Consider the following 19,974-nt stretch of genomic DNA (forward strand, 5'->3'; position numbering starts at 1 on the left):
TTTCTTCACTTTTTTTTTTATTATATAACTTCCTTATATATTTAATAATTTTTGATACTTTAGTGTGTAAAATCGTTTTGATATGGTTAGTTTTAATAAATTCGTAATATTAATTATTTGAACATATCCAACATATCTAACTTTATTTTTTAATTCATTTTTTGATTCAATAGCCGAAGTTTGGCATTATTTTATACATGCCAACTTATAAAAATATATGCCAATTTATAATATCATGTTTGGGTATTGATCTTTCCTTTTATTTAACCTGATTTTAATTAAAATAATCTTTATAGATGGGTTATTGTCACTTGCCCTAATTTCTACGAAAATTTTGATTGATCTCTATTTGAAAAGAAAAAGAAAGAATAAATCAAAACTACTTTCACTTGCTGATTGATATAGATCATATGCATAATTCCTAACAAAAATATTAAGGCACAACAAAAAATATGTAATTATATGTGTATTTTATTTCTCAATTTTCAATCAATTGCAAGTGATACGAACAACAAAGCGCAAGATATATGATAAAATCGATCTTTCTTTGAGACTAGGTTTGCCTTTTTATGACTTGTGAAGACTAGAAGATGAGATTAGTCTTAATTGCAAACACAATGCACATCATTTTTTAGGTTTGTTTTTCTTGGGTATTTTATTTTTGTTATCTTCAATCTTCATGGTTTTAATTCGAATAAATTTTTTTAATAGATTCAATCCGGGTATCACTTGTTTGAGCCTGCCGAGTTCTGTTAAGCCTGCAGCGACCATGGCTAGCATGCCGATCACGAGTCCTACGCCCATGCGCTGGAGCTCAGTTAGGCCGTTGGGGTTTCCGCCCAGTCTGCCGGCCAAAGGGACCAGGATGTGGCTGTATATTCCTGTGCAGACGAGCACGCTGCAGATGTATAAAACTTTTAAGTTCTAGAGGTATAAAATGATTCTAGCCAACAAGAATATGAGTGTTTGAAAAATCTTAGTGAGATCAGGTTTAACAATTTTGGCCATCGATGACGCTTACGCAAAATCATCGGTATGACAAATTTTTCGACTTCCTTTGATGATAGATTCAGTCCCTTGAACCTAATATAAAGCCTCACGTTCTCTAAGAGTAGCATTCCATTTCTTTGTTGCAGCAACCAAGACTTGCATAACTCGCGGTATCGGGTTCCCACACGGCTTGACATTCCGGTAACAAGGCGAACCTAGAAGAAATCCTGCCAGTGCCAAAACGGCTGAAGCCACTTGGTTCCCAGTATCCTCGTAATACACTACAGTGTTTGAAAACAGAGAGCCGATGTTGAGAGCAAAGTAGAAGTAGCAAAAGAAAGAGGCTCTAGACTTTCTCTGTTTCGGGTTTGACTCATCAACCGTAGCCAAATGCTACCATGTATATAGCAAGTGGAATACAGCAGAACCGTATGTAACGGCCGGCACACAGATTTGCTTGCCATCTCCACATCCCTCAGGCTTTAGCAATAAAGTCCAGGATGACACGGATACAAGCACCAAACCCTGGAATTTCGAAATTTTTTTGATAAATCAAAACTTTTTTAATGAATTATTTTGTTCCAATGATAATAATATATGTTACCACGACAAATATCATACAAGAATACCAAAATATAATATTCCAAAACATCCAATTTCCTCGAGGAATACAAATATATCGGATGTTTTGACACTGAATATTATATTTTGGTATTCTTGTATGATAATATTATATTTATAAAACATTAAAAAGTTCTCTTCACAAATATATTTCATCTCGATTTATTGCATATTTTTCCATATGTATAAATTCTGATAAATTTGTTTTTCTTTTAAATTTGTTATTCCTTATTTCTTGTAAAGTCTTAGTCCAAGTGTCACCAAGAGTTTGAAAAATTCAAACTGGAACCTGAGAAATTGATTGAAGACTGAAGCTTGATAGGAACTTTGTTATATCGAAAACTCTTTAAAATACCGATCTTATTATAAAGGTTCATTCATATTCTGGTTCGTAATATACTTGCTCTGAAAATTGTTCCAGACGAAAGAGTTCTTTCTCTTCGACCACTTTTTGAGATATTTGGATTCAACAATAAATTTAATATTAAATTTTCAGAATTTGTCTACGTCAACTAAGTAAAAAAAAGTTGCTTTTCTCTCTCTTTTGCACCATAAATGACAACAAGTATCACTGGTTTTGAATTCTTTGTGTTGAGTGGAGTGATTTTACGGCCAACATCACCACCATTGATCATCGACGCGAGATCTTCACCTTCCCTCGAATCCGGTACCATACCAGATCTCCTTGTTCTATCTCTCGTCAAATTCAGGAAAATGTAAATCAATCTTATATTGAATTTTTTTCTGTCACATATTTGTAAAAATTAAATATTTGTTGGATATATTATAAGAAAATCGTGCATGACAGTGCTTATGATATATAAAAACGATTGAAATTTGTATTATATTTGACTGCTAGTATTTATGCTGAATATATATATTATTAGGCAAGAGTTGCAGAGTAATTACTTTGATATGTTGAGGTGTTACTAGAAATATCCTTCAAAATAAAAACATTGATATTTTTTATTTTTTTATTTTGGGTTTCAATTTTCAAGAATACAGTTTTTTTATGCAAGTTAATTACTTTCTGCGTCAGAAACTAAAACCAAAAAAGCAAAATTACAGGAATAAGTCTAACAACGACAAGTCAGATGATGAAAACAGAAAACATATCAAATTGGTTATTTTTCCTAAAATATGAGTTACATAACATAACATACATATAAAGTAAAACATGCAAACAATATATGTGTTTTGTTGATCCTTTGAAAGAAGATAAAAGATGAGAAACACAGTGGTTTCCTTTCCATGAAACTATGTAAATCCACTTAAATATTCGAAAACGATTCAAGAAAGTGACACATTTTATGGCCCCAACTCCTGTTGCACTCTTAACCTTGTATTCGTTCACCAGCATCTCCTTGTTTAGGTAAAAAATTATCATGTCTCCACAAAAAATATAATAATGAAAATTACCCAAATTCCAATCTTACTGCTATGTTTGTGTATAAATGTGCATTTGTTTGCCAAGCTTCTTCAAGAACAGTTTTCTGCTTCTTTCCATTCAAGACACGACAAAACTCCATGTAACATATATATTCATCTGACCGAATATTTTGATTTGTTGAAAACTTAGTAATCTATGATTTGACACTGCATATATATCTAATAATTATTTCATGTCCATTATCACAGAGAAATCTTTGATTCACTCCAATTGCATGGAGTATGGAAGTGGTTGCAATTGCATGGTCTCCAAGTGGTGGCTCGTACCATCTATCTACTATGTTTAATTATTTTTAAATTAGTACTACTTATTTTATTCGAAAAGTTAAGAATAAGATATATAAGAGTAAATGTATATAAGTTAAGAATAAGATATATACGAGTAAATATATATAAGAATGTAAATGGTACACTGAATATAAATGTATTCCTCGAAGAAATTGGATGTTTTGGAATATTAAATTTCGATATTCTTGTATGATAATATGATATTTATAAAACATTAAAAAGTTCTCTTTACAAATATAGTTCATTTCGATTTATTGCATATTTTTCCATATGTGTAAATTCAAATAAATTTGTTTTTCTTTTAACTTTGTTATTTCCTATTTCTTATAAAGTCCTAGTCCAAGTGTCACCAAGAGTTTGAAAGATTCACACTGGAACCTGGGAAGCTGAGTGAAGATAGGAGCTTGATAAGAATTTTGTTATATCGAAAACTCTTTAAAATATCAATCTTATCGTAAAGGTTTTCAAAGTTAATGGTACACCAAATATAAATGAATGTATGTTGATATCAGCAAACAAGATTTTTTCTAAAGTTGCAGTAGGCCCTAATTACCATGACATCTAATTGTTCAGCTTCTCCAAGATGACATGCAAATAAACCTCTTATAACACTAAGTATTTACCGAATTTTCCAACTTCATTGACTAACATACTAACCGAGCATTATGGTCCACATTATAATGAGTGCATTCTCACCCCTTCTTCTGACAAATGCAGTTAATTTTAAATTAAAGTGCAAGCAGAAAAACCGATTTTTTAGTGCAAGCAATTAATTAGATTTCTCATAACATTTCTTTTCGGGATAGGACAGAGAACAGAAAAGTTGACAAGAAAGTTTGCAGAAACAAACGACAATGGAGATCAAATCACATGCTGGTGAGAAATAACAACTAAAAATTATAGATATAGATGATTACGCACTAACCTGGAAGCCAAAAGTATATTGCAAAAAGTCGAACACGTCTAAACTCTTCGTCGCCGGTGCGGGAAAAGTTCCAGGTAATTTTGGAAGTCCCATGAAGTGCTTCAAAGATGAAGCCGCTGCCCGTACCTGATTTAAAATCCAACCACTCCAGACGACTGAATACCATTGAAATAGTAATTAGATACAGAAACATAACCTGTCACCTCTGGAAAAGACACAATGGGATTTGTAAGAGTCGGAGCATCAAGAGGAATTATATTGTAGGCCACTAAATCTTCTGTCATAGCTGCATCCACCTCCATCACTCGTTTCAGCTGAAGTAGAGAGCAACCATGAGGAAAACTAAAATTTCATCAACTTGACAACGGGGGCAATCCAGGGAAAAGAGTGAAAATAATTCAACACAGTAGGTGCCTGGGATATAATCTGGAGTTGAATCTTGATGAAGCACTACGGATAGAATCCATTAAGAGAACCAATTAACTACACACTCCATAAATCCAAAGACATGCAAGCGCTTAGCATGGACCCCTACCCTATCTAAAAGCATCTCCTTATCCATCTTAAGAACACGGGCTGAACAAAGTTACAAAATAAATTAAAAGTAATAGTGGAAAAATATCTCATCACTGTAAGCAGCTGGCTTCAGAATAAGTGAAAACAAAGTTGGAAAAAGAACATGGGCGTTCCTGTGGTTTCAGCAGTCATAAGTTTCACGTGAACTCATGCATCTCCTTTTTGGTCAATACAAACACAAAAAATTAAAGGAAAATATAAAAATTTTAAAATGGTGAAACTGTGAAATAGCTTATCCTGCCACTGAGCAAAATCACAGTATCTTGTGGGCTTCGCCAAGATAGGTCATGTGCCTCATTATTTAAAATAAACTGAAAAACAAATACACATATAAATGGACTATGATAGGAGGTAACATCTTAATACGAGACAAAGAAACTAATGCATAATTCATGTACACTCATTTAAGTATATGTATGATTTAGTTACTTTGTATGACTATAAAAAAAAAACAAATACCAAATTCTCCATGCTTATAATTTTTTTAAAAATAACAAAAGATAGAAATACCTTCCGTCAAAATTCATATGTCTATATGAACACAAGCAACAAAAATTTTAAAAGATAGACAAACCTCCTCAGGAATTAATCTTTCAGCTTCTTCAGGGGAAACCTCATTTGTCAGCTGCTCTAAAACATGTCCAAGAACTTTAAGAGTAGCCAAAACTCTTTTCCTTTTCAGTGTTTTACGTTCCAACCTGATAAAAATGGCGGAAGACAATAGTCGAGAAAAAATTAAAAGACAGCCAAAATATGAAACTAACAACCAAGTTTTTACTAAAACCAATTGTATGCAAGAGTACAAAGAGATAAAAGTGCTCAAGAACAAGCATGATGCCTAATTCGAAAACAGCACAAAAAACAAGGCCAAAAAACCCTACCACAAACAAACATCTGATAGCAACTAGAAAAAAGTGCCTTGTTTAAGAACACATACTCTCCAAGGTTACCACTAAAGAAACCAGATTCCCGCAACTTCATCTCCTCTTCTCGAAGCTTGTCCACATTATGCTTCTCTCTGTAGTGTGTATAAAATTCCTGTAAGCGGGCAATGTCCTGACTTCTGTCTATGGTTCCACCTTCCCGCTTCATTAGCTTTTGCTGCAAGATTTCATAAACATCACAAAAGGAGAATGCAGCACATATGTATAATAAAAGAAATCTACACAAGTACAAGTTTAGAAAAATGTTAAAGTCAACAGCTCTATTTATCGCAACCATGCCTATCACAGACCATAAATTTCTCAAATGCAAGTCATAGAAATTCCAAATACATCAATACATGTAGGAGCACAAATAAAGTACTATGATTAATGATCAAACTATTCAATTTTGCAACATGGAAAACATTGAATGAGCGTATAAGTGTTGCATTAGTAACATTCCTCTTTAGAGATACCCTGATGCCAGACATTAAACCCGTCTTGAACTGTAGTACATCCCTTCCCTCACTATTCGGATCCAAATTTTGAGCCAATGAATATGCATGCTCACATACTGAAAAGATCAGAGGAAGAAAAAAATACAGGGTGAAAAAAAAAGTCAAAGAAACAGGAAGCCATTAAGCAACGGACATCCATATTTATATTTATTAAGCATCTAGCTGTTAGAAGCATACTCATTCTTCAACAAGGTTTAATCGAGCCTTTTTAATGATATTATTCTCTCACAAGCTAACAGTCTAGCATGACTCGGCGAATTTTCCACTTGGGAATCCCTAGATACCATCTCAAATTCAAATTATGACAGCAGTTTTAATGCATAACAAAGTCAAGAGTGTTATTCAGTGACAAACTTACTTAACAAGGCAATCAACTCTAGTAGCGTAAATTCTCACTCATACAGAGCCAAGTACACAAATTGGGCACCCAAGAAAAACAACTAGTGAAAATTAAAAAAAAAGTTCAAAATGATCGCGTGTATGACTGTAATTCAGATAGATACAGTTAGGACTCCATTTCAAACAGTTTCCCTATAGTAATGTTAAATAAATGCAACTTAAAAGGAAAAGAACTAAAAGATATTCCTGAATACAAAATTTAAAGGTTTCACAAGCCCACATTTAGATATATAGTCCTCGTTGGCACCAGCACTTGAGTCCAAGAAACCATTTGATGTCAATTCCTGGTAATTGGTAGAAGTATGCGAAGCAGTAAGGCATCACCCCGTAAGGGATGGGAAGGGAATACTAAGGGAGGTTTGACTTCTAAAGGAAGTAACATCGGAGGAGTATAAGAGATGGAAAGCAGATATTGAGGGAGGTTTGACTTCTAAAGGAGATACTCCTAAGATGAAATGGAAGTCCCGAGTCAAAAATTATCTAACTAGTTTGCATAAAAAAAATAATCGTCTCAGAATGAAAAGAATATGTCTCAGCATGATAAAAGAAAAACAAATAACGATACATACAAATTCTAGAAATATTAGGATCATCGGCTTGAATTTCATCTGCGGTCCTTAGAATGTCGTCTATGTCTTTGTTACCAAGTGACGATGGAACATTTGCAACAAGACCTGTGTCAGGCTGTCCAAATACATCCCCGCTCACTCTTCGGTCACATAGTGCTGCACGCACCAACCGCTCCCACAATCCCTCCACTCGAGACATGTCCTACATGACGTCAAAAATTAAAGAAGAATCTTAATGAGTCATTGTTCAAGTAGAATAAAATTTGCAAAAAACTAATGGCCGAAAAATAAAATCAAACGCTGATGCGGCCAAAAGAACACTCGTCAGCATACAGAATAAGACATTCCTATAGTGTGTGCCCTAATGAACTGAGTGAAAACAATAATCCCAGTTCCAACAATTATAATCAGACCACAGAATTACAAAACCAGCTCAATCGACAAAATAATTTATCAAAGATCGACATGCCAATAAACAAAGCACGTTCCAAATTTACAAAAAGATAACTAATTAATTAAAATTATAAATCATACGGATTAATCGTCCCTATAATTACTCAAACCTTATTCACAACTTCACCCTTGAAATTCAACTTCCCCTCTTGTTCATCAAAACCAGCAGTACTTGCCTCAACATCCACGCATCTATACCACTTGGCGCACATCACATAAACCACAAAATCCACAACAGTTAGCGCTGCAATCAGAAAATAAAACTTGTCCATATGCCCCGTATTCAAATCCTCTGGAATCCAACCAGGCTTGTTATCTTTTGCAGTGATTCCCATTACCATGTTCACCAGCATGCTGCTCACGAAGTTCCCTAACGAAATCGACACCATGCACAGAGAGCTCCCGAAGCTCTTGATCCCATTCGGGGCCTGCCCGTTAAAGAATTCCAGCTGCCCCACGTACATAAAAACTTCCGAGGCCCCGACTAGAACGTATTGCGGAATCTGCCAGAATATGTGCATTGAGCTGATATGCTCTCCGGGTATCACTTGTTTGAGCCTGCCGAGTTCTGTTAAGCCTGCAGCGACCATGGCTAGCATGCCGATCACGAGTCCTACGCCCATGCGCTGGAGCTCAGTTAGGCCTTTGGGGTTTCCGCCCAGTCTGCCGGCCAAAGGGACCAGGATGTGGCTGTATATTCCTGTGCAGACGAGCACGCTGCAGATGTATAAAACTTTTAAGTTCTAGAGGTATAAAATGATTCTAGCCAACAAGAATATGAGTGTTTGAAAAATCTTAGTGAGATCAGGTTTAACAATTTTGGCCATCGATGACGCTTACGCAAAATCATCGGTATGACAAATTTTTCGACTTCCTTTGATGCTAGATTCAGTCCCTTGAACCTCATATAAAACCTCACGTTCTCTAAGAGTAGCATTCCATTTCTTTGTTGCAGCAACCAAGACTTGCAGAACTCGCGGTATCGGGTTCCCACACGGCTTGACATTCCGGTAACAAGGCGAACCTAGAAGAAATCCTGCCAGTGCCAAAACGGCTGAAGCCACTTGGTTCCCAGTATCCTCGTAATACACTACAGTGTTTGAAAACAGAGAGCCGGTGTTGAGAGCAAAGTAGAAGTAGCAAAAGAAAGAGGCTCTAGACTTTCTCTGTTTCGGGTTTGACTCATCAACGGGTTTGACTCATCAACCGTAGCCAAATGCTACCATGTATATAGCAAGTGGAATACAGCAGAACCGTATGTAACGGCCGGCACAAAGATTTGCTTGCCATCTCCACAGCCCTCAGGCTTTAGCAATAAAGTCCAGGATGACACGGATACAAGCACCAAACCCTGGAATTTCGAAATTTTTTTGATAAATCAAAACTTTTTTAATGAATTATTTTGTTCCAATGATAATAATATATGTTACCACGACAAATATGCATTGAAAAATTGCACAAGTGAGGTAACGGCCCCAGTATGAATCGCTGAGAAATGCTCCTATTAAAGAGCACAAATAAACAGTGCCGGTCCATTTGCTGACATTATTTGCGGCAGAAGCATTGTCTTGTTCAAGAACTCGAGTTAAGAACAAGACCAAGTTAACCCCAACAGCAAAGAAAGCTAGAGTTGCGAGGCTTTGATTTGCTGCACCACCGAAAGAGTCGAATTTATCGAAAAAAATTAAGATAGTAGAAAAAAAAGGTAAAATCCGCGGATTCGATGAAAAGAAAATTAACCTAGCAAAATAAATGTTATGCCCCAGCCTCTTTTTGAAGTGTTCTTGCTGATAAAAAGTTTATAACAACCAGCCTTTTTTCCATTATCTTCGCTATTTACAGGGGGACGCGACTCTTGAACTTTTGGTGCTCGAGTTCCCTGAAAGATCAGAATATAAATTAATGATAACATATACTTAAAATTTAGACAAAAAGATCATTAAAGGGATGCTGTTATAACCTTTAGTGCAGTTTCCATGATCACGGCAAGGGAGTCAATTGGAGTGAATCAAAGATTTCTCTGTGATAATGAACATAGAATAATTATTAGATATACATGCAGTGTCAAATCAAAGATTATTAAGTTTTCAACAAATCAAAATATTCGGTCAGATGAATATATGTTACATGGAGTTTTGTTGTGCCTTGAATGGAAAGAAGCAGGAAACTGCTCTGGAAGAAGCTTGGCAAACAAATGCACATTTATACACAAACATAGCAGTAAGATTGGAATTTGGGTAATTTCCATTATTATATTTTTTGTGGAGACATGATAATTTTTTACCTAAACAAGGAGAAGCAGGAGACTACTCTTGAAGAAGCTTGGCAAACAAATGCACATATCTTCTTTCAAAGGATCAACAAAACACATATATTGTTTGCATGTTTTACTTTATATGTATGTTATGTAACTCATATTTTAGGGAAAATAACCAATTTGATATGTTTTCTGTTTTCATCATCTGACTTGTCATTGTTAGACTTATTCCTATAACTTTGCTTTTTGGTTTTAGTTTCTGATGCAGAAAGTAATTAACTTATATAAAAAAACTGTATTCTTGAAAATTGAAACTCAAAATAAAAAAAAAAGCCAAAATATCAATTTATTTATTTTGTAGGATATTTCAAATAACACCTCAATATATCAAAGTAATTACTCTGCAACTCTTGCTTAATAATATATATATTCAACATAAATACTAACAGTCAAATATAATACAAATTCCAATTGTTTTCATACATCATAAGCACTGTCCATGCACGGTTTTCTTACAATATATCCTACAAATATTTAATTTTTACAAATATGTGACAGAAAAAACTTCAATATAAGATTGATTTACCTTTTTCCTGAATTTGACGAGACGTAGAACAAGGAGCTCTGGTATGGTACTGGATTCGAGGGAAGGTGAAGATCTCGCGTCAATGATCAACGGTGGTGATGTTGGCCGTAAAATCACTCCACTCAACACAAAGAATTCAAAACCAGTGATACTTATTGTCATTTATGGTGCAAAAGAGAGAAAAAAACAACTTTTTTTACTTAGCTAGTTGACGTAGACAAATTCTGAAACTTTAATCTTAAATGTATTGTTGAATCCAAATATCTCAAAAAGTAGTCTAAGAGAAAGAACCCTTTTGCCTGGAACAATTTTCAGAGCAAATATATTTCGAACCAAAATATGAATAAATCTTTATAATAAGATTGATATTTTAAAGAGTTTTCGATATAACAAAATTCCTATCAAACTCCTATCTTCACTCAGTTTCTCAGGTTCCAGTTTGAATCTTTCAAACTCTTGGTGACACTTGGACTTTACTAGAAATAAGGAATAACAAAGTTAAAAAGAAAAACAAAAACAAATCTATTTGAAATAACATATGAAAAAATATGCAATAAATCGAAATGAAATATATTTGTAAAGAGAACTTTTTAATGTTTTATAAATATCATATTATCATACAAAAATACCAAAATTTAATATTCCAAAACATCCAATTTCCTCGAGGAATATATTTATATTCAGTGTCAAATCATAGATTACTAAGTTTTCAACAAATCAAAATATTCGGTCAGATGAATATATATGTTACATGGAGTTTTGTCGTGCCTTGAATGGAAAGAAGCAGGAAACTGCTCTTGAAGAAGCTTTACAAACAAATGCACATTTATACACAAACATAGCAGCAAGATTGGAATTTGGGTAATTTTCATTATTATATTTTTTGTGGAGACATGATAATTTTTTACCTAAACAAGGAGATGTTGGTGGACGAATACAAGGTTAATAGTGCGACAGGAGTTGGGGCCATAAAATGTGCCACTTTCTTGAATCGTTTTCGAATATTTAAGTGGATTTACACAGTTTCATGAAGAAGAAACCACTGTGTTTCTCATGTTTTATCTTCTTTCAAAGGATCAACAAAACACATATATTGTTTGCATGTTTTACTTTATATGTATGTTATGTAACTCATATTTTAGGGAAAATAACCAATTTGATATGTTTTCATCATCTGACTTGTCGTTGTTAGACTCATTCTTGTAATTTTGCTTTTAGTTTCTAAGGCAGAAAGTAATTAACTTGCATAAAAAAAACTGTATTCTTGAAAATTGAAACCCAAAATAAAAAATATCAATGTATTTATTTTGAAGGATATTTCTAGTAACACCTCAACATATCAAAGCAATTACTCTTGCTAATAATATATATTCAGCATAAATACTAGCAGTCAAATATAATACAAATTTCAATCGTTTTCATACATCATAAGCACTGTCATACACGGTTTTCTTACAATATATCCAACAAATATTTAATTTTTACAAATATGTGGCAGAAAAAAATTCAATATAAGATTGATTTACCTTTTCCTGAATTTGACGAGAGATAAAACAAGGAGCTCTGGTATTGTACCGGATTCGAGGGAAGGTGAAGATCTCGCGTCGATGATCAACGGTGGTGATGTTGGCCGTAAAATCACTCCACTCAACACAAAGAATTCAAAACCAGTGACACTTATTGTCATTTATGGTGCAAAAGAGAGAAAAAAGCAACTTTTTTTTATTTAGCTAGTTGACGTAGACAAATTCTGATACTTTAATATTAAATGTATTGTTGAATCCAAATATCTCAAAAAGTAGTCGAAGAGAAAGAACCCTTTCGTCTGGAACAATTTTCAGAGCAAGTATATTACGAACCAGAATATGAATGAACCTTTATAATAAGATCGGTATTTTAAAGAGTTTTCAATATAACAAAGTTCCTATCAAGCTCAGTTTCTCAGGTTCCAGTTTGAATTTTTCAAACTCTTGGTGACACTTGGACTAGGACTTTACAAGAAATAGGGAATAACAAAGTTAAAAGAAAAACAAATTTAATTGAATTTATACATATGGAAAAATATGCAATAAATCGAAATGAAATATATTTGTAAAGAGAACTTTCTAATGTTTTATAAATATCATATTATCATACGAGAATACAAAAATATAATATTCCAAAACATCCAATTTCCTCGAGGAATACATTTATATTCAGTGTCAAAACATCCAATATATTTTTCCTCGAGGAATATATTTATATTCAATGTCAAAACATCCAATATATTTGTATTCCTCGAGGAATTGGATGTTTTGGAATATTATATTTTGGTATTCTTGTATGATAATATGATATTTATAAAACATTAAAAAGTTCTTTTCACAAATATATTTCATTTCGATTTATTGCATATTTTTCCATATGTATAAATTCAAATAAATTTGTTTTTCTTTTAAATTTGTTATTCCCTATTTTTTGTAAAGTCCTAGTCAGAGTGTCACCAAGAGTTTGAAAAATTCAAACTGGAACCTGAGAAATTGAGTGAAGACAGGAGCTTGATAGGAACTTTGTTATATCGAAAACTCTATAAAATACCGATCTTATTATAAAGGTTCATTCATATTCTGGTTCGTAATATACTTGCTCTGAAAATTGTTCCAGACGAAAGAGTTCTTTCTCTTCGACTACTTTTTGAGATATTTGGATTCAACAATACATTTAATATTAAAGTTTTAGAATTTGTCTACGTCAACTAGCTAAGTAAAAAAAAGTTGCTTTTCTCTCTCTTTTGCACCACAAATGACAACAAGTATCACTGGTTTTGAATTCTTTGTGTTGAGTGGAGCGATTTTACGGCCAACATCACCACCGTGGATCATCGACGCGAGATCTTCACCTTCCCTCGAATCCGGTACCATACCAGAGCTCCTTGTTCTATCTCTCGTCAAATTCAGGAAAATGTAAATCAATCTTATATTGAATTTTTTTTCTGCCACATATTTGTAAAAATTAAATATTTGTTGGATATATTGTAAGAAAACCGTGCATGACAGTGCTTATGATATATAAAAACGATTGAAATTTGTATTATATTTGACTGCTAGTATTTATGCTGAATATATATATTATTAGGCAAGAGTTGCAGAGTAATTACTTTGATATGTTGAGGTGTTACTAGAAATATCCTTCAAAATAAATACATTGATATTTTTTTATTTTTTTATTTTGGGTTTCAATTTTCAAGAATACAGTTTTTTTATGCAAGTTAATTACTTTCTGCGTCAGAAACTAAAACCAAAAAAGCAAAATTACAGGAATAAGTCTAACAACGACAAGTCAGATGATGAAAACAGAAAACATATCAAATTGGTTATTTTCCCTAAAATATGAGTTACATAACATAACATACATATAAAGTAAAACATGCAAACAATATATGTGTTTTGTTGATCCTTTGAAAGAAGATAAAAGATGAGAAACACAGTGGTTTCCTTTTCATGAAACTGTGTAAATCCACTTAAATATTCGAAAACGATTCAAGAAAGTGACACATTTTATGGCCCCAACTCCTGTTGAACTCTTAACCTTGTATTCGTTCATCAGCATCTCCTTGTTTAGGTAAAAAATTATCATGTCTCCACAAAAAATATAATAATGAAAATTACCCAAATTCCAATCTTGCTGCTATGTTTGTGTATAAATGTGCATTTGTTTGCCAAGCTTCTTCAAGAGCAGTTTCCTGCTTCTTTCCATTCAAGGCACGACAAAACTCCATGTAACATATATATTCATCTGACCGAATATTTTGATTTGTTGAAAACTTAGTAATCTATGATTTGACACTGCATATATATCTAATAATTATTTCATGTCCATTATTACAGAGAAATCTTTGATTCACTCCAATTGCATGGAGTATGGAAGTGGTTGCAATTGCATGGTCTCCAAGTGGTGGCTCGTATCATCTATCTACTATGTTTAATTATTTTTAAAATTAGTACTACTTATTTTATTCGAAAAGTTAAGAATAAGATATATACGAGTAAATGTATATAAGTTAAGAATAAGATATATACGAGTAAATATATATATATAAGAATGTAAATGAATGTAAATGGTACACTGAATATAAATGTATTCCACGAAGAAATTGGATGTTTTGGAATATTAAATTTCGGTATTCTTGTATGATAATATGATATTTATAAAACATTAAAAAGTTCTCTTTACAAATATAGTTCATTTCGATTTATTGCATAGTTTTCCATATGTGTAAATTCAAATAAATTTGTTTTTCTTTTAACTTTGTTATTTCCTATTTCTTGAGTCCAAGTGTCACCAAGAGTTTGAAAGATTCACACTGGAACCTGGGAAGCTGAGTGAAGATAGGAGCTTGATAAGAATTTTGTTATATCGAAAACTCTTTAAAATATCAATCTTATCGTAAAGGTTTTCAAAGTTAATGGTACACCAAATATAAATGAATGTCTGTTGATATCAGCAAACAAGATTTTTTCTAAAGTTGCAGTAGGCCCTAATTACCATGACATCTAATTGTTCAGCTTCTCCAAGATGACATGCAAATAAACCTCTTATAACACTAAGTATTTACCGAATTTTCCAACTTCATTGACTAACATACTAACCGAGCATTATGGTCCACATTATAATGAGTGCATTCTCACCCCTTCTTCTGACAAATGCAGTTAATTTTAAATTAAAGTGCAAGCAGAAAAACCGATTTTTTAGTGCAAGCAATTAATTAGATTTCTCATAACATTTCTTTTCGGGATAGGACAGAGAACAGAAAAGTTGACAAGAAAGTTTGCAGAAACAAACGACAATGGAGATCAAATCACATGCTGGTGAGAAATAACAACTAAAAATTATAGATATAGATGATTACGCACTAACCTGGAAGCCAAAAGTATATTGCAAAAAGTCGAACACGTCTAAACTCTTCGTCGCCGGTGCGGGAAAAGTTCCAGGTAATTTTGGAAGTCCCATGAAGTGCTTCAAAGATGAAGCCGCTGCCCGTACCTGATTTAAAATCCAACCACTCCAGACGACTGTATACCATTGAAATAGTAATTAGATACAGAAACATAACCTGTCACCTCTGGAAAAGACACAATGGGATTTGTAAGAGTCGGAGCATCAAGAGGAATTATATTGTAGGCCACTAAATCTTCTGTCATAGCTGCATCCACCTCCATCACTCGTTTCAGCTGAAGTAGAGAGCAACCATGAGGAAAACTAAAATTTCATCAACTTGACAACGGGGGCAATCCAGGGAAAAGAGTGAAAATAATTCAACACAGTAGGTGCCTGGGATATAATCTGGAGTTGAATCTTGATGAAGCACTACAGATAGAATCCATTAAGAGAACCAATTAACTACACACTCCATAAATCCAAAGACATGCAAGCGCTTAGCATGGACCCCTACCCTATCTAAAAGCATCTCCTTATCCATCTTAAGAACACGGGCTGAACAAAGTTACAAAATAAATTAAAAGTAATAGTGGAAAAATATCTCATCACTGTAAGCAGCTGGCTTCAGAATAAGTGAAAACAAAGTTGGAAAAAGAACATGGGCGTTCCTGTGGTTTCAGCAGTCATAAGTTTCACGTGAACTCATGCATCTCCTTTTTGGTCAATACAAACACAAAAAATTAAAGGAAAATATAAAAATTTTAAAATGGTGAAACTGTGAAATAGCTTATCCTGCCACTGAGCAAAATCACAGTATCTTGTGGGCTTCGCCAAGATAGGTCATGTGCCTCATTATTTAAAATAAACTGAAAAACAAATACACATATAAATGGACTATGATAGGAGGTAACATCTTAATACGAGACAAAGAAACTAATGCATAATTCAAGTACACTCATTTAAGTATATGTATGATTTAGTTACTTTGTATGACTATAAAAAAAAAACAAATACCAAATTCTCCATGCTTATAATTTTTTTAAAAATAACAAAAGATAGAAATACCTTCCGTCAAAATTCATATGTCTATATGAACACAAGCAACAAAAATTTTAAAAGATAGACAAACCTCCTCAGGAATTAATCTTTCAGCTTCTTCAGGGGAAACCTCATTTGTCAGCTGCTCTAAAACATGTCCAAGAACTTTAAGAGTAGCCAAAACTCTTTTCCTTTTCAGTGTTTTACGTTCCAACCTGATAAAAATGGCGGAAGACAATAGTCGAGAAAAAATTAAAAGACAGCCAAAATATGAAACTAACAACCAAGTTTTTACTAAAACCAATTGTATGCAAGAGTACAAAGAGATAAAAGTGCTCAAGAACAAGCATGCTGCCTAATTCGAAAACAGCACAAAAAACAAGGCCAAAAAACCCTACCACAAACAAACATCTGATAGCAACTAGAAAAAAGTGCCTTGTTTAAGAACACATACTCTCCAAGGTTACCACTAAAGAAACCAGATTCCCGCAACTTCATCTCCTCTTCTCGAAGCTTGTCCACATTATGCTTCTCTCTGTAGTGTGTATAAAATTCCTGTAAGCGGGCAATGTCCTGACTTCTGTCTATGGTTCCACCTTCCCGCTTCATTAGCTTTTGCTGCAAGATTTCATAAACATCACAAAAGGAGAATGCAGCACATATGTATAATAAAAGAAATCTACACAAGTACAAGTTTAGAAAAATGTTAAAGTCAACAGCTCTATTTATCGCAACCATGCCTATCACAGACCATAAATTTCTCAAATGCAAGTCATAGAAATTCCAAATACATCAATACATGTAGGAGCACAAATAAAGTACTATGATTAATGATCAAACTATTCAATTTTGCAACATGGAAAACATTGAATGAGCGTATAAGTGTTGCATTAGTAACATTCCTCTTTAGAGATACCCTGATGCCAGACATTAAACCCGTCTTGAACTGTAGTACACCCCTTCCCTCACTATTCGGATCCAAATTTTGAGCCAATGAATATGCATGCTCACATACTGAAAAGATCAGAGGAAGAAAAAAATACAGGGTGAAAAAAAAAGTCAAAGAAACAGGAAGCCATTAAGCAACGGACATCCATATTTATATTTATTAAGCATCTAGCTGTTAGAAGCATACTCATTCTTCAACAAGGTTTAATCGAGCCTTTTTAATGATATTATTCTCTCACAAGCTAACAGTCTAGCATGACTCGGCGAATTTTCCACTTGGGAATCCCTAGATACCATCTCAAATTCAAATTATGACAGCAGTTTTAATGCATAACAAAGTCAAGAGTGTTATTCAGTGACAAACTTACTTAACAAGGCAATCAACTCTAGTAGCGTAAATTCTCACTCATACAGAGCCAAGTACACAAATTGGGCACCCAAGAAAAACAACTAGTGAAAATTAAAAAAAAAGTTCAAAATGATCGCGTGTATGACTGTAATTCAGATAGATACAGTTAGGACTCCATTTCAAACAGTTTCCCTATAGTAATGTTAAATAAATGCAACTTAAAAGGAAAAGAACTAAAAGATATTCCTGAATACAAAATTTAAAGGTTTCACAAGCCCACATTTAGATATATAGTCCTCGTTGGCACCAGCACTTGAGTCCAAGAAACCATTTGATGTCAATTCCTGGTAATTGGTAGAAGTATGCGAAGCAGTAAGGCATCACCCCGTAAGGGATGGGAAGGGAATACTAAGGGAGGTTTGACTTCTAAAGGAAGTAACATCGGAGGAGTATAAGAGATGGAAAGCAGATATTGAGGGAGGTTTGACTTCTAAAGGAGATACTCCTAAGATGAAATGGAAGTCCCGAGTCAAAAATTATCTAACTAGTTTGCATAAAAAAAATAATCGTCTCAGAATGAAAAGAATATGTCTCAGCATGATAAAAGAAAAACAAATAACGACACATACAAATTCTAGAAATATTAGGATCATCGGCTTGAATTTCATCTGCGGTCCTTAGAATGTCGTCTATGTCTTTGTTACCAAGTGACGATGGAACATTTGCAACAAAACCTGTGTCAGGCTGTCCAAATACATCCCCGCTCACTCTTCGGTCACGTAGTGCTGCACGCACCAACCGCTCCCACAATCCCTCCACTCGAGACATGTCCTACATGACGTCAAAAATTAAAGAAGAATCTTAATGAGTCATTGTTCAAGTAGAATAAAATTTGCAAAAAACTAATGGCCGAAAAATAAAATCAAACGCTGATGCGGACAAAAGAACACTCGTCAGCATACAGAATAAGACATTCCTATAGTGTGTGCCCTAATGAACTGAGTGAAAACAATAATCCCAGTTCCAACAATTATAATCAGACCACAGAATTACAAAACCAGCTCAATCGACAAAATAATTTATCAAAGATCGACATGCCAATAAACAAAGCACGTTCCAAATTTACAAAAAGATAACACTAAGCCGCAATTTTTTCAATTGCTTGCCCAATCAGCGGCATCATCTCTAAAAACCAGCCAACCAAACTACTAATTCGACTTGAAACTAAACGCCTCTAAACACCTAGCGCCTGTAACATTGTCAAAAAGAACATCATAAAATAAACGACTAGACGCGCATTAGAAAAAACGAAAGTACAAATATGGATAAAAAAAAGAAACCCTAGAACTGAGGATATTAATTAAGCTCACCGGGGGGGATCTGGCGGGCGATTCACCACTACGTCAAACGAATTTCTCTATTACAGACTCAAATGCCAATGTAAGTATATCAATTTTTTGAAAAATGAAAATTTTATATAATAAAATATAATTAACAAAGAAGTAACAAAATATATAACTCTCAAGTTTATATAATTATATTAAATTATCACTCAATATTTTGTTGTGAGAGTTCTTTTTGATAAGTTTCAAGGATCACAATTTTAAAATAATGACGATATTTTCTCGTGTTCATAAACTAGGCAAAAATTTGTGTGAGACGGTCTCACGGATCGTATTTGTGAGACGGATCTCTTATTTGGGTCATCCATGAAAAAATATTACTTTTTATGTTAAGAGTATTACTTTTTTTTTGTGAATATGGGTAGGGTTGACTCGTCTCACAAATTAAGATCCGTGAGACGGTCTCACATGAGACCCACTCCATAAACTATGTAATCTTTTTTTCAAAAGTGTAGAAGTTAAAGTAGTCATAATATTTTTATCTTGAAAAGTTTACAATCCATAAATACAACTTCTTTTCATTTATATGTATGATCTATACATGATCAGTATCTATTTTTTTTCTTGATCTTGATAATTGAAAAATCTATATGGAAGTTTGATACTCGAACGTTTATCGATCTGAAATTGTCGGCACTTGTTTTGGTCGATTTATGTCGGCGAACTTGTTTTTTATTGATTTGTTTTCCAATACATTTTTTTGTGGATTTCATGTTATTATTTTTGTTGTCACATGCAATATGGTCAAAATATTTGTAGAAAATT

The 19,974-nt window shown here is 33.6% G+C and overlaps 1 protein-coding gene and 1 pseudogene across 2 annotated transcripts; both read right to left on the reverse strand.

Annotated features, from left to right (window-relative positions):
- Nucleotides 1-1,076: 1,076 nt before the first annotated feature.
- On the reverse strand, nucleotides 1,077-10,875 carry LOC140839465 (protein NRT1/ PTR FAMILY 7.1-like; annotated as a pseudogene).
- A 4,152-nt stretch (nucleotides 10,876-15,027) lies between these two features.
- Nucleotides 15,028-19,251, reverse strand: LOC140837921 (callose synthase 9-like). Of its 2 annotated transcripts, XM_073204001.1 has the most exons (7): nucleotides 19,177-19,251; nucleotides 18,436-18,637; nucleotides 17,426-17,523; nucleotides 16,964-17,127; nucleotides 16,601-16,724; nucleotides 15,654-15,764; nucleotides 15,028-15,576 (listed from the first exon to the last, which is right to left on the reverse strand). In XM_073204001.1, the coding sequence occupies exons 2-7, from the start codon at nucleotides 18,632-18,634 to the stop codon at nucleotides 15,439-15,441; spliced, it is 834 nt and encodes a 277-aa protein (XP_073060102.1). In that variant the 5' UTR covers nucleotides 18,635-18,637; nucleotides 19,177-19,251; the 3' UTR covers nucleotides 15,028-15,438. The 2 variants fall into 2 exon arrangements, with proteins under 2 accessions (XP_073060102.1, XP_073060103.1); XM_073204002.1 differs by lacking the exons at nucleotides 15,028-15,576; nucleotides 15,654-15,764 and adding an exon at nucleotides 16,193-16,337.
- Nucleotides 19,252-19,974: the final 723 nt, after the last annotated feature.

The sequence above is a fragment of the Primulina eburnea genome, chromosome 8 (genome assembly GCF_022965805.1).
Source record: "Primulina eburnea isolate SZY01 chromosome 8, ASM2296580v1, whole genome shotgun sequence".
NCBI lineage: Eukaryota > Viridiplantae > Streptophyta > Magnoliopsida > Lamiales > Gesneriaceae > Primulina > Primulina eburnea.

Excerpts from the sequence above, each read along its gene's own strand:
- LOC140837921 (XM_073204001.1), bottom strand. The coding sequence starts at position 18,634 with ATGTCTCGAGTGGAGGGATTGTGGGAGCGGTTGGTGCGTGCAGCACTA. Across the intron at positions 17,524-18,435 it reads TCCTAATATTTCTAGAATTT|TATGTGAGCATGCATATTCA; the intron begins GTATGTGTCGTT and ends TGATCTTTTCAG. Across the intron at positions 15,765-16,600 it reads AAAGATTAATTCCTGAGGAG|CTGAAACGAGTGATGGAGGT; the intron begins GTTTGTCTATCT and ends TCTCTACTTCAG.